This window comes from Triticum aestivum, chromosome 2A (genome assembly GCF_018294505.1).
Source record: "Triticum aestivum cultivar Chinese Spring chromosome 2A, IWGSC CS RefSeq v2.1, whole genome shotgun sequence".
Lineage (NCBI taxonomy): Eukaryota > Viridiplantae > Streptophyta > Magnoliopsida > Poales > Poaceae > Triticum > Triticum aestivum.
In genome coordinates, this window is record NC_057797.1 from 721020932 (window position 1) to 721035422 (window position 14491).

General features: G+C 43.2%; 3 protein-coding genes across 3 annotated transcripts; 1 reads left to right on the plus strand and 2 right to left on the minus strand.

Annotated features, from left to right (window-relative positions):
- Positions 1-380: 380 nt before the first annotated feature.
- LOC123186200 (S-(+)-linalool synthase, chloroplastic) lies at positions 381-3409 on the plus strand. Its single transcript, XM_044597984.1, has 6 exons — positions 381-569; positions 845-1217; positions 1423-1641; positions 2011-2152; positions 2673-2912; positions 3085-3409. The coding sequence occupies exons 1-6, from the start codon at positions 401-403 to the stop codon at positions 3355-3357; spliced, it is 1416 nt and encodes a 471-aa protein (XP_044453919.1). The 5' UTR covers positions 381-400; the 3' UTR covers positions 3358-3409.
- LOC123186199 (zinc finger BED domain-containing protein RICESLEEPER 1-like) lies at positions 3386-6480 on the minus strand. Its single transcript, XM_044597983.1, has 3 exons — positions 6310-6480; positions 5710-5789; positions 3386-5621 (listed from the first exon to the last, which is right to left on the minus strand). Exons 2-3 carry the CDS (start codon positions 5785-5787, stop codon positions 3612-3614), a joined length of 2088 nt encoding a protein of 695 aa, XP_044453918.1. The 5' UTR covers positions 5788-5789; positions 6310-6480; the 3' UTR covers positions 3386-3611.
- Positions 6481-7119: 639 nt separating this feature from the next.
- On the minus strand, positions 7120-14162 carry LOC123190538 (uncharacterized). Its single transcript, XM_044603197.1, has 20 exons — positions 13888-14162; positions 13695-13783; positions 13165-13274; positions 13028-13082; positions 12584-12672; positions 12305-12371; positions 12161-12223; positions 11857-12027; positions 11662-11755; positions 11499-11578; positions 11311-11383; positions 11179-11222; positions 10969-11036; positions 10651-10736; positions 10392-10549; positions 8998-10309; positions 8536-8822; positions 8228-8446; positions 7981-8137; positions 7120-7780 (listed from the first exon to the last, which is right to left on the minus strand). The coding sequence occupies exons 1-20, from the start codon at positions 13997-13999 to the stop codon at positions 7479-7481; spliced, it is 3636 nt and encodes a 1211-aa protein (XP_044459132.1). The 5' UTR covers positions 14000-14162; the 3' UTR covers positions 7120-7478.
- Between the last annotated feature and the right edge of the window lie 329 nt (positions 14163-14491).

A 14491-nucleotide genomic window follows, 5' to 3' on the forward strand; every position in this document is an offset into this window, starting at 1 on the left:
TTCCATGTGCTGACCCGTTTTCGGGCTGCAACGTTAATGTTGCAGACTTTTTAGATGACGATTAAGGAGTTTTTAGGTCGTGGTTCTATACTCAGTGATGTCGTTGGAGTTGATGGACTCACTTATCTTCCAAGCCTTCCGTTGTTATCGTTACTAGATGGCCTTAAGCCATATTATTGTAATAAGCTCTCTCTTGAGACACTCGATGTAATAAGTGTGTGATTGCTACTCTGCTATAAATCCTCCGAGTACTATGTGGTGTCAGCATTACTGATCCAGGGATGACACCGGAGCACAGAGATCAGACTGTTTGAGGTCTGGTCGCTACATTGTGTGACACAAGGAAAGCCTAGCGAATGTTCAAGCGTTATTGCATCAACATCCGAAGAGTAGACGAGCCATGTTGACCACTGTTGATCACCTCAAGCGCCTCTGCATCGATCATTATTTCCAAGACGAGATCGACAATGTCATGGATGCATGTGTGGATCTCGTTCATAGTGATGATCTACTTGATGCAACCCTTTCACTGAGGCTAATGAGAGAAGCTGGATATTATGTTTCGGCAGGTAAGTAAAGGAAAATCTTAGTGTGTCATGTAAGATAAACACAATAATTTGGGAAGCTTCGGTACGATTTGGTCTATGAAATAAATTTTATGTGATAACTTTGCTGTAAAAGAAATCTTCATAGCCGAAGTCTAAAATAAATTCTAGCGTTTTCTTGTGGAGCATATAAGTACCTCCCTTATCCCGCAAAAAAAAAGTATAATTACCTCCCTTGGGACGTATGTTGTCACTATGTATGACCTATGCCTAAAGACCCCTTCTCCACAACATGGCAGATGATGTTCTTCGGAAGTTCACAAATGATAATGGTGATTTCAACCATGGGCTCACCAAAGACATTAGAGGGATGTTGAGCTTGCAAGACATGTCATACCTCAACATGGGAGAATCATCACTGTACAAGGCAAATGAATTCTCAGCCAAGCACCTTAGACTTGCAATTAAGTATTTGGAGCCAAGCCTTGCAAGATATGTGAGGCGGTCACTAGACCATCCCTATCATGTGAGCCTGATGCAGTACAAGGCAAGGCACCATCTGAGTTACCTCCAGAACTTGCCCACTAGGAACACATCAATTGAGAATCTGGCACTTGCAGAGTTTCAGATTAAGAAGTTGCAGCATCAGAGAGAAATTAAAGAGGTTAAGAGGTATATATATAAACATAATAAACTACTCTTCTTCCATGATTAATTTTATTGAAGATGTTCAATATGCTCACTCTCTTGATAAGAGAGAAACGCTAGTAGAACTGTTGGCCCAATTTTATTAATTAGTATTTTTTTTATTGCTCATGTATTCACTCAATTAATAGAGTGGTGGTTTTCACTATGTGAAAACTTCCTTTTCACACAGATGGTGGATGGATTTGGGATTGGCTAAAGAAATACCGGCTGCAAGGGACCAAGTACTTAAATGGTACATGTGGCCCATGACTGTCCTTGAGGGTTTGTCCTTCTCTAGATATCGGATTGAGATCACAAAGATCATCTCCATGGTCTACATTGTGGATGACATCTTTGATCTTGTCGCCACACAGAATGAGCTCTCTCTTTTCAATGAGGCAATCAAAATGTGAGCATTGCATTGTTGTTCGCATAATAATTAAGATTAATTTATTTTAGGGAAGCAATATAGTCACCTTACTTTGTAAATAAATGACATATTATATATGTCCAACTGGATATTCAGACTTCTTTAAGATTAATTCGAAATAAATATTGCGTCTTTATGAGAAAGATCTTCATAGATTAATAGTTTTCTAATTATTTATTCTATAATCATACAATGAAGCGAAAACATTGCATATTAGAGATTGTTTATGCCCAAGATCACATCTACCTTGCTAATGGAATAAAAAACTCATGGATTAGTTAAGACCTTATACATGGTATAAAAGTGTATCTTATAGAAGTTTCACACACAGATTGCACATTTTGACAGGTGGGATCCTGCTGCTGCTGTTGATTCACTCCCGAGCTACATGATATCATGTTACAAGGCTCTTTACACTGTCACAAATGATATAGCCGCTATGGTTAGAAAAGAGCATGGACTGAACCCTATCACTCATATCAAGCAAGCTGTATGTCTACTGGAATGATTCTTCATTTTTCTTTAATTTAATTTCCCCAAGGAGCTAAATATATTAACACTAATACCTCACATATTTATGTGTAGTATATAATTTGTGAGTAATCTCTCCTACTTCAAAAATACTCAAGTTTTTGTGTTACGTTCCTTTATTTCGTCTGCCCTCTCCCTCCCCACCCACACCTTCTCCATTTCCGGGTTTGACAATTTTCCCCATCGGTTTTCCTTGAAAACCATCTCAACTGCACATGCCTTATTTGCTTATCAAATAAAATCATGTTTTCTTTGGCAAGCCAAAAACTACTGATTGAATTAGCGGCTAAAGTCCATTTTTGATAAGTAATCACATTAATACTAAAATGTCAAGTAAGTCACATTGATTGCACAGAAAGTTTTTGTGCCCTGTTACAATGCACGAGCCATTTAATTACCTTATTGTATTTACAAAGAGAACATATAATAAAATAACACTAGAAGCATTCATCTTACCTTCCTTCATTTTACTCTTACAGTGGGCAGCTTTCTTTGATGGATTCATGATCGAGGGAAAATGGTTATATACTAATCAGGCCCCTACATCAGAGGACTACCTAAGAAACGGTATCGTCACTTCAGGAGCACCACTAGTATTCCTGCATCTTTTCTTCTTGCTAGGGCATGATTTTACAGAGGGCAACAATGACCGCATCCTTCGGATCATCTCCTGCACTGCAAAGATAATGAGGCTTTGGGACGACATGGGCAGTGCAAAGGTTATAACATACCAAGAACTTTATCACATAAGACTGCAGGATTAGCAATACCAATAACTGTACATGAATTCCACGTAAAAAAAATTGTACATGAATTAATTCAGTACATATCCATGCGGGTGTGCATCCACATCAACATTGACCAAATTAGGCATGCCTTCATCCCATGCAGGATGAATCACAAGCAGGGCTCGACGGATCTTGCAAGGAGTTGTACCACAGAGAAAATCCTCATGGTGACGCGGAGAAGCACATGCTGAAGATGATCGCAAGTGAATGGCAGGATCTGAATAGGGAATGCTTCTCTGGGACAAACTCAACACTATCGCATACCTTCATCCGGGCGTCACTCAACTTTGCAAGGATGGTCCGCGTCATGTATAGCTATGACGATGAGCAGAGGCTCCCCATCCTTGAGGATTACACCAGGATGTTGCTCTTCTGAATCATGCATGCTAGCACATAAAAATAGGTTGATAGTTGGTACAACCTTCTGCATTGCAATGGGGTTTTGTAGCCGTGACATATAAATAACAAATTTAAAAGGTAGCATCTAGTCAAACATGAAACTGAACAGCCTGACTGTGGAACTAGGCTACTAACGTTACATGAACATGCAAAAGTTCTACAAAAGATAGTTGCATCACGCTACTGGATCTATGATAGTTGTGTCGAGCGGCTTACAGAATCTTCGCCATTTCATCTCATCCAATCTCGAGAACATACGAGCGCCTCAATCGTCCTGATGATCAGCGCACTATGGTGCTTCGGGATCACCGGCCCAGTGCTGCTGAATGCCGCTTCAGAGTGAACGGCAGATGCCGGCATGGCCAGGACGTCCCGCGCAATAGCTGCAAGAGTGGGGTACTTGGTGGCATGTTCCATCCACCATTTCAGAATGTCAAAATCATCCTCTCTTGGGACTAGGCCCTCCCCAAGGTAGTCATCAAGCTCTGAAGACATCTGACTACTGAGATGCTCATCCCAATCTTCCAATGAATCTTTATCATCTGCACTCCTGGAAACAACGGCGCCACTTGGCTGATCCATAGGTTTGTAGTATTCACTGAAGAGTTCCTGCACCGCACCGCGTATTTCGGATAAGTAGCTCGCTGAGCCTGCGCCGTAAGCCTGTCGCAGACGGAATTCGATGAAGCTCATCTTGAATCTAGGGTCTAGAACAACAGGTACCGACAACCACACGTATGAGTTCTGCCAGTACTTGTCGAACGCGTGCTGCATCACCATGACCAATGTAGCAATTTCGACATTCTCATTTGATGCTTCTTCCTGCAGAACAGTCCTCACTTTCCATACCTCGCTAAAGTATATGTTTGCCGTCGGAGAGCTTGGGCCAGAAATCACTTCGATGGCACAATAAAACGTTCTCAAAATCTTGCAAATGGACTCAATAACTCCCATATCTTCTGGAGACAGCACTTCTTCATCAGGAAATAACTTCTTGAATTGCAGCAGAAGTTCAAGCCTAAAATAAAACTTGTGCCACCACTTGGCATCTTCCCGTGGACACTTGAAACTCATCTGTGAAATGACCTCCAGCAGCTTCTGCTGGGGCAATGGTGAAGATGCATGTGCCACAAAAAATTCCATTACTGCATCACCAATAAGGAGAAGTATGTCTGATTGTCCTTCGTCGACAACACTGTTTATCATGCTGTCCAAGCAAGCGATGTTGCATAGCTTGCCACTGATGGGAAGCCACTTCTTCTCCATGAGCATCGCCTTGAGCCTCGCGGTATTCGCATCGTTCTTGATTTCACCAACTGAAGTCAAGCTCAGGATCTTCTGATCAAGATTCCAATCTCTGATCGCATCCCATATGACATTGTAAGATCCACTTTCAGACTGTAGAACACAGGCCTCCTTGCAGTGTATGGTCCTTTCCAAATTAGTAGGTGAGCACCAATACATGCCAAACTTTATTATTCTTCTGTGAACTTTCCAGTCATCGCCAATGAAATGTGCTGTCAAACAGAGGTACTTTACCGTTGGCTCAGGTCCATCGTCAGTCCAGATGCTTGCTGACAGAGAGACGCGCCGGGAGGTAAGCGCAATTTTATCCTTGGCATTCATCTTTTCCTTCTGAAATAGATCAAACAAATGTTCCTCCATATCACTATGGGAGACTGTGTTAGCCACAGGGTTGATGCTCTTGAAAATCCTTTTCATTTCTTGATGCTCCACAATTGACAAAGGATAACCATGGAGTATGATCATTTTGGCCACATCTTGATATGGTGACTCCTGACTAAACTTGCTGGCGCTCATATCATTCCCAATATTCATAGATGAGGTCTTCTGTTTCTTCAGGCTTGGAACATCTGATGCTGGTAGGGATTGATGATCTGCCACCCCTTGAACAGGCCGACGGGTTGCGCCATTGGAGCTGCTACCATCTGTGAAGCAGGAATCCTTCTGTGGCCTCTCCGCCGCTTCCGGTTTGGCCGTGCAGGATTCCAGGTGCCGGCGCAGACAGCTATCTCCGTTGAAGCTGAAGAGGAAGTGGCAGCTCAGGCACTCTGCAAACTGGACCTTGTCGTCCAGAAAGATGGGCTCAAACTCATCCCAGACCATGGACTGAATCTGGTGCTTGTTTTTGAGTGACCCGTCAGCTCCAACGAATTCTGCCTCCACTTCTTCCATGCTGTCATCCTCCTTGTGTTGCTCATCAGAATGCTCCATATCTGCCTGCACAGTAAGAAAAATAATCCATATCAGTACAAGAAAGAAGCCACATTCAGTCTCCAAGAGGAGGCTCTGTCAGTACGTCACAGACCTTGGACCGTTTGTGGCGCTCTGCCTCCGCTTTCGTGCCGTCATCCTGCTCGTGCTGCTCATAAACATGATGCTCCATGGCTACACAGTAAAGAAAATAACATCCCACCTCCGTTCAGTACGAGAGAAGTGGCCACATTTCGGCCCAAGAAGAAACCGTTGTATCCGTACAAGAACAGACTTTTCGATTTAATACCCAACCAAAAATATACTCCTACCCTACTGAAGGACCAAAATAAATTCATACTACTTCTTACCTGCTCGCTACAAAGACTTGCTTCCAGATTCCCCCGTTTAAGTTCAAACCTAGACCATCGGTCGAGCGCGTATCAAAATGTGCAACCTAACCCTTACCACAATCCGAAGCATGACGCTGACCAGAACCCTTTGACAAACACAAATGTAACTAGCCCTTCCGTCCCATAATACCCGGGGGGGGGGGGGGGGGGGGGGGGGGGGGGGGGTGTAGAATCTAGTAGTAAGAATAGCACCCTTGTCTGTATAACACTATTGATGCACCGCAAGATGTTCTTGGTCAGAGTTAGTGGAGGATGCGGCAGAAAAGAGCGCCGGCTAACGAGCAAGGCCACGGGGTGCTGACCTGAACCGATCGCCGACTGTCGGCGTGCGCTCTCGCCGGACAACCGCCGCTCTCCTCCTCCTCGCCGAGCTCGCCGGGGGCGCTGGCAACCGGCAACCTTCCCTCCCTCGTTCGGTTTCAGAAATGGGCGGGCTCCGGCTCCCTCTTCCCTTCCCACGATTTAACAGAGAGGCAACAACTGAACTGCTACCCTGAATACGTGGAGTAGTGGGCTGGCCCGTAGAAAATGCCGCCGCGGCATAGAAGCTGATTTTTCAGCTTTTTTTCCCCATTAAATATGGTTTTTTTTTCTGGCCGCCTGTTATTTTTTCTGGCCGCCTGTTATGATCAGTAAATGGAATTTTTCGCTGTCATTTCTTTTCTTCTTCTTCTAAAAAATGACTATAGATAATATGTTCCCCTTTGGGCCATTTTACATTCCGGTTTCTGACTAAACACACCACTTACCAGCAGGGAATTCGGAACGACAAAAGAACCGAACAATGAATGCTTCCATGAAATTTGCTCTCAACTCGTCGTAATTTTCTTATTTCGTGATGAAGAACATCCGAAACTTTTTTGACCCGAACCGACAGGAGCTGTCATTGCATTATAGGAGAGGGACAACTGTACATTTTAGAGTTTACAGGGGAAGAAAGAAGAGGAAGCCTGGGCCACTGAACGTCGGAGGCTGATCAGTGGCCACAACTATGGACTACTCTCTGAATGCCTCCCTGAAGAGGCGAACATCATCAATCACCAACATGACAACTTGATCCAAAACTTTAACTATGCACACCGCAAAAACAATCTCCAGGCCTCCAGTGGATATATTAAGCAAAAATAAATAAAAGACCGGATGCGCCAAAACACTATGTGCATATCATCATACATACAAATAACAGTTCGATTCTTCCTAACGACTACTTTGATCACGCCGCTACATTTTATGCATCCTTCCAGCTACAAAATTTTCTGCTGCTGCTGTTGCTGCCCACCCTGACTTCCAGCTACAAAACATAATCCAGGAAACCCTTTATTCCACCCTTCCACCTTTATACCCCAAGGAACATGTAATAGATGTACACAAACAAAAGAATAATTTCGCAAAAAGCGCAGCATTAGCCGCTACCCACTTTTGTACCACTTTGCCCAGCCTGTACACTCCAAAGAAATGACACATTTACAGCTCAGATCAAAGTTCTCATTCTTGTCACCAGGGACTGCATGCTCTCTAGCTTGTCGGTCAGCTGCCGGATGTCCTCGGCACGGTTCTCATCTTCAGTGCTTGTTAGGGACGCGCATCTGGCCTTGGATTCTGAAATTTCGCTCTGTAGCGAAGCGATTGTCGCTTCCAGGGCCTCTTTCGACCCCGTAGTCGTGTTTGTATGAAACATTGGGGTCCTGGGGGTCCTAGGGGTGCTTACGCTGCCAAAACTGTTCTGCCTGCTGAACCTGCTAGGCGAGAAAATGTTGTCCATGCCTCCACTTCCTGCAGCAGCACAGCTTTGTAAGACACTTGCAACCTCATTTCTTGTTATAAAAAAGCACCCCAGGAAATAATGCAAAGCCTAGGGCATGTAAAGTAAACCCTCGGTTCCTAAATATAAGACGTTTTGGCAGCTCAATTCAAAGTTTTAAACTGCCAAAACATCTTACATTCAGAAACAGAGGCAGTAGTTCATTCCATACCTAGGTTCCTCAGCTGTTCGATGGTTCCCTGCCCAAGAGACTTATCAAGTTTAAGCAGACGGAGAATTCCAGCAGTGATCCTCCCCATTGCATCAGCTTCAGATCTGCAAATCATGGCAAGGTGCTCCAGCTCTTCTCTTTTTGCCACGGCCTCAATCTGCACGTTCAAATGGATATAAATAGTTGAGATAGTAACAGCGGCAAATTCCCAACAGTTTTTGACAAATATTGGAAGAAGTGTTCCTACCGGTTCTTTAACTGAAAACTTTACATTATCCATCATCCACTTGGCCTCCCCAGTATCATCTTCGCCAATGACCATGGTAGCTTCAACATCAACACCTTGGTCACCAATAGCACTTGAATTGTTCAATCCACTGCCTGACTGACTATTATTTAATTTTCCATTTCCAACAAGTTGATTTCTCAAGCGAGGTTTAATTGCCTGTAAACCTTCGATTCCAGCCTGCAGGTACCACCAAATATCTGCCAATTAGAATACAGACAAGGCGAGCACCAAATTGAAATACAAAAGTGCAGCTGTCATGGATATACCGTAAAACGCTCCACTGGAAATGCCTTCTTGTTCAACACCTTCTCTGCACCTCCCAAGTTAGGTCGGTCACTGCTTTTGCCTGACAAGTGCAGATTCCTGAATGTTGTATGCCAACATTTGTCTTCCCTACTAATAGGATCATCACTACGAGGGGAAGACCAATCTCCTACTTCTTCTGTCCCTTCAAGTGCGAACAACCAGTTTCTTAACTCAACTGACACATCAAGATCATCTGGCACCCCCAGATCAAACTTCGAATTGCTGTCATTGTCTTCGGTTCTTGCTTCTGTAACATTAGGGGATAAGGGGATGAGAAACACTTTTCAAACAATGCAAGAAAAGAAACAAAGATTTTTATCCACCATCTGAAATAAGGACTTGAACATTTCACCATGTATTGTTTCAGTACTAATAGTAACTAAAGTAGAGCTTTTACTATCTAGAAAGTTGCAGATACTTGCCTTCCTTGTCGGTGACGTGAGATGGTTTGAACAGTTTCCCGAGTGGGCCAGAAGATAAATCCTTCAGGCCTCTCAAGAGGCCTTCCCCTGGACCACCATCAGGTCCAAGAATACCGAAACGATGCAGTAAAGACTCGGTATAACTCAGTCCACCTCCGAGACGGACACCAGATACCTTCGATGATACATTCAAGCTATGGCACTCCATATCCCTCATGTCATAAGGCATTACATGAGTGATGTTTATGTCAATGAATTGAGCACCTTTAGCATGGTGCTTGCTCCGATGGTCAACCCAAAACACCGGTCTCATCTTGGGATGCCCATTTTCACATACCACAACGTTATGTTCACCCATCACGGCAGTGCCATTCTCATGGATTGTAGCAGTTTCTCCTTCCAAACAGTTTACTGAGACAGTTCTCCACATCACGTTAGTTGTGACTGCAAAGGCACCACCTAGAGTGCGATGAGAAACTTTCAGGTAGAGATCCTCTCCACCAAACTGAACCAAGGGCATATGTATGTCTCCCGCTGACAAATGTTCCAAGAAATTGAGCTGGAGACTATTCATAGTTAAGCTCACAGCTGTATCACTGGGAAGTTTTTTCTGAAGATTGTCAACTGAAGGCTCACTATCTTTGCCAGACTTGTTACCTTTACTAACCTTTGAAATTCGTTCTCCAACTTGTCCAAAGTAGCCATAGAGGCCTAAGACAAAAAACAACTGCTCAACTGAAGTGTTAGAGATGAACTGTTGGAAAGCAACACCAATTCTCACAACCCCCTCTGGGGGTGGCAAATCACACAGAGGGCTACCATCTGCGGTAACCATAGCTGCCTCAAATCGAATGTCATCTAATTCAATACATTTCAACACATTTGGAGAGGGATCCCTCACTACTCTCTGTCCATTTGAAGTACTAGAGGTTTCAAGCGAGAGGCTTAGATGAGAAGCTCTACTAACCCACTTCCTCTGGCTGGCATCAACAGGTTGATATTCCCAAAGAAGGAAGCAAGCTGGATCTTTGTCAAGGTTTAGCAGTGAACAGTTTGCTGATGGTGACTCGCAGAAGTGTAGGTCCTCTACATGAAGTCTTGCTCCTGAAAATGATGACTGGGAGTAAGCGGTCTTGGTTCCACTGCACCTTGCAATTTCTTCAGCATCTAACGGAACAGATAGATCGAACTCTTTGAGAGAAAACGACAGGCTGTTAATTGAGGAATCAGCAACTGTGGCACTGTGATTGGGCACAACTCCATCAGCTAAGAATGAGGCAATTCTTAAGCAGGATTGTTCCTGAAGGGTCACCTAAAATGCAAATTACATGCAATATTTAATCAAACAGAAAAGTTGAACATTGTGTTTCACTGTCAATGTTAAGAAGACACACCATAAGAGGCTGGCATGTGATGACTGTTTTCGAAGCAAACTTTGGAGGTGATGGAGAAGGAGTGGTCTGGAGACAATAAAGGGAAAACAAAGGAATTCCAGCAGCGAATTCCAAGAACTGATTCCCAAATGGATAGATAGGAGGACAGAAATTTTGACCTGATAATAAAGTAACATATAATAGATTAGGCCCAGAGATGGTTGATAACTTGATATGATACAAGCAGTAGTACAAAAGCGAAGGCATAATCAGTATTCACCAAAATCAGGGATAGGCAAGGGTTCTTGTGGAACAGCCTGCATAGATGGTTGTATCAATGTGCATGGAGGACGAGAAAATGTGTCCCTGTGTTGAAATAATATTCATACATGAGACCCAGCAAAGGTGAGTATTATATCCATAGCTTGAATAAAATCTCTATCACTGTTATATCAGAAGTTAACATTACCAAAGTAACATAAGCAGTGCATAGATATAAATTGTACTGGATTCCCGTCTAATATAACAGAGTAAGTAAATTACTATAAACTTCATGACTTGCATAGTTTAGTCACTATAAACAGGGTACCTATCTTACCTCAGAAACAACCCAGCAACCTTTATGCAAGACAAGTTTTTTGAACTCTCCCCGTCTGAAATGCTAGCCTTTAAAAATAATGAGAAAAACAGTTGTCATCATGTCACTAGATAACTACGATACAAAAAAAAAATCTGACAAGGAAGTATAAATAATGATGTAATTAGCAAAGCGTACAGTACTCGATAGATTGACAAGCTAAAAAAGTACCCGTGAGAAGAACAGCGATTGCATTAGAAGTTCAAGCTGAAACTCTGTCGACGCAAATAAAATTTTAACGAGAAAGTCAGTGTAGATGTCTATAAATAACAAACTGGAAGTTGATTGGTTGCTAGTCCTTACCAGCATCTTTAATGCAAAGGAATATGTGATCTACAATAAAGGATACCAAGGAAGATCCTGCTGCTTCTGCATGCTGTTCAAAATAGGAGAAGGAAAAGAGTAAGAATGCAAAGAATATCAATATGTGATATGTCTGATAATCCTACTACAAAGAATGCAGTCATAATAAATACATGAGAGAAACAAACCTGTTGAGACTTTGGGTCCAAATCTCCTCTATTTAAGCACGCAGATACCCCAGTCATGAATCGAAGAAACGCCCGTAAACCTGACAAAATGCGTTTTCAGGTGTGACTGATACAAACAAGAACTGAACGAAAAGCTAAAGCTTTAATATCAATAACCATTTACCAGGTTCACTTAAAGCAGGACAGAGAGCTTCAGTAACATGCAGCTGAACCTCCAGGCCAAGTGGGTTGTTCTGCTCCGTTCGTTGCAGAGTTATCTGATGTTCGACAAAATTTATAAGCCAAGCCAAGACAGGCAGAACTTCCAACATCAACTAACAAATTCTCAAAGTTGACAAATCATATTCCAGACACTCACATTAGCCTCCCCTGATATTCCTTCCAAAAACCTTTCGCCGCCAAAGAACATTCGCTTTGCACCATCATCATCTCGTTTGTTATCTTGACTGCTTGAAGAGTTAAATCGTGCATCGGCAAACATGTCAGGATGGGGTAAAAGATCAACTGACAGTGACCGCCATTCCAATTTCTGTGAATTTGGACAGAAAATATGGGAGATCAGAAATTGCGTTTAGTATGTCCTCATTCATTATGTCCCAGTACATTAGGTAACAACACAAGAAGACATTAATTTGCTGGGATAAACTAGGAGAGTATCAAACCTTGAAAACATAAATAAATCCTGTGCTGTTGGAGAAATCCCTTGCTTCTTTCAAATTTACAGCCTGTATAAATGATATTTCAATCAGGTGGCCGAAAACGACGATTTTACATGTTCAAGTGCAACATTAATCTAGCAAGAATACCTGCCATTTTTCGTTTGTTGTGTACAGTACGAGATCACGAAATGTGATAGCAGCTAGCGGAGGTGACCTGAAAAGAAATTAGAAATTAAAATATCTGTCCGTGCACGTTGAACAATGCATCCAGTTTACTCACGGAACAAATAATAGGAAAAAAACAGAATACGCAATAAGTCACCAGAAAAGGCCTAAATGTCATTTCAAGACAGAAGAAAAAGGTTAACCACCATTTTTCATCAGCAAAAGAAGAACTGAATATGCAGACAAGTAATCAGAACATACCATGTTGCATCTCCTTGCCGGCGAGCACCTCCATGTGTTTCCAATAGCAGGTTCACGATACCTACTTGTACAGTCATGCCATCTGCAATCTAAGCCCGGTATAGCATATTAAACCCACTTGTATTTCAGATTTTGTAAGGGCAAATTGCTTGATAAATTTGCATGAGATCCATAGTACAGAAACAGTTGTATATACAATTATAAAACTACCATTATTACTAAAACAAAAGGGGCAGACATGCACACAAAGGAAAAACCAAACCATAAAGCAGAAACACAAAGCCTAGAAAGATTAAATTTAGTTACAACGGATAACATGAACTACCTTGATGATTTTTACAGGTATAATCATCATTTAACAGAAGCAGCTCTGAGTGGCCTTACAGATAAAGGTTTTGAATATGTATGTACTGACTACTGAACATCAAGTGCAATGAAGCCAACCTTGTCAGCATATCCATATCCGGTGCTTTTAGTTGGTGCTGTTGATGACGCATTGCTAATAAATGAGTTGAGAAAAGAACATCAGTTATTGAATGGTCATATGATGGCAGAAAATCACAAGCCAGAAGAATTATAACCTGGTAGGGCTGGAAAGATTTTCTGAATCGTCCTTCTCTACAAGCACGAGATCAAGTTTGTCAATGTTGACCACAATTGGCTCCACTTGCACATTTGACACCGATGGCAGCTGTAATGATAACAAAAAATAATCTAACTGTGAGACCTGAAAATACACCGCCAATTGTGATACAGAACTACCCATGACCATAAGGTTGATGTTGACTGCAAGCAACAGACTTCACTGGAATGTCACAAGAAGTGTGAGACCACCCATCTATAAGTTACAGAATTATGGCTACAGGGAAGAAATTAACAAGAGCCACAGTTTCCTGCCAATGCCAAACAGAGTAGTGACAGAATTAACATTTGAGTCTAAATTTCTGACCCGCGACTAGAATTTAGAACAATGACAGTCGAATCCGCAGATTCACCATGATTTCTAGCACCGACAGACACAAGAGCACCAACTTGATAGCATTATCAGCAATAATTCACCACAATCGGCCCATTGACAGTGAGACCCAAACAAGTGATGAGGCGCCCATACCGTGATCTGGAGCTTCCCGACCCGCGCGCGTTCGACGGTGAGCGCCGGAGGCAGGCCCAGGCTGGCGTGCAGCGCGTCGCCATTGATATCTGCATCTCCCCAAAATCACGCCAAAACCGACAGAAAAAAGGTTAGCACCGACGGCAGGAACGAAATTGGCATCCGCGAGGAGGGTTTGAGCGAGGGATCCGACCGAGGTTGGAGAGCTCGGCGGTGCGGCCGTTGAGCTTGAACTGGTCGCGGGTGAAGGACTTGAGCCAGTACTTGAGCGTGTACTCCAGCGCCCGCGCTATGATCGACTCCATGGACGCCCCCGCCCTCCGGGGGACCTTCCGGGGCGGCGCCGGGCGGAGGGTGGCGGTGCGCCGGTGTCGGTGGCGGTGGCGGGCGGGCCGCCGGATCGGAGCCGAGATTCCGGCGGGATGGAGAAGAGGGGGGAGGGGGACAGGGTAGGGGCCGGGGGGAGGTGGAAGGAGGGGTGAAAGGAAGTGGTGGGCCCTTTTAGGGTCTGCTCTGTGAGAGTGAGAGTTCCTTTTGGCTTAAGCTTTTGTGATTAACATTAATTTTTCTCTGCTTCTGTGTGAGCTTGCCACTGGAGCACTGTGTTTGTCTTGATGCTATTTTTGTGCTTCAATTAAATTTTTCTCTTTTTTTTCGGTTTGCTTTTGATTTTTTTGTGTATGTGTGTGTGTGTGTGCAAGCGTGTGATTGACAGTTTGACACATTTGCAAAGGGTGATTCCTTGCTTGGGTTCTATTTTGGGTGTGGTTTAAGGTTGGCATAATGGCATTAACTTG

Coding starts and splice junctions, on each gene's coding strand:
- LOC123186200 (XM_044597984.1), top strand. CDS start 401: ATGTTGACCACTGTTGATCACCTCAAGCGCCTCTGCATCGATCATTAT. Junction 1,218..1,422: donor GAAATTAAAGAGGTTAAGAG/GTATATATATAA, acceptor CTTTTCACACAG/ATGGTGGATGGATTTGGGAT. Junction 1,642..2,010: donor TTCAATGAGGCAATCAAAAT/GTGAGCATTGCA, acceptor ACATTTTGACAG/GTGGGATCCTGCTGCTGCTG.
- LOC123190538 (XM_044603197.1), bottom strand. CDS start 13,999: ATGGAGTCGATCATAGCGCGGGCGCTGGAGTACACGCTCAAGTACTGG. Junction 11,756..11,856: donor GAATATCAGGGGAGGCTAAT/GTGAGTGTCTGG, acceptor GTCGAACATCAG/ATAACTCTGCAACGAACGGA. Junction 10,550..10,650: donor CTTGCCTATCCCTGATTTTG/GTGAATACTGAT, acceptor CTTTATTATCAG/GTCAAAATTTCTGTCCTCCT.
- LOC123186199 (XM_044597983.1), bottom strand. CDS start 5,787: ATGGAGCATCATGTTTATGAGCAGCACGAGCAGGATGACGGCACGAAA. Junction 5,622..5,709: donor AGCGCCACAAACGGTCCAAG/GTCTGTGACGTA, acceptor CTTACTGTGCAG/GCAGATATGGAGCATTCTGA.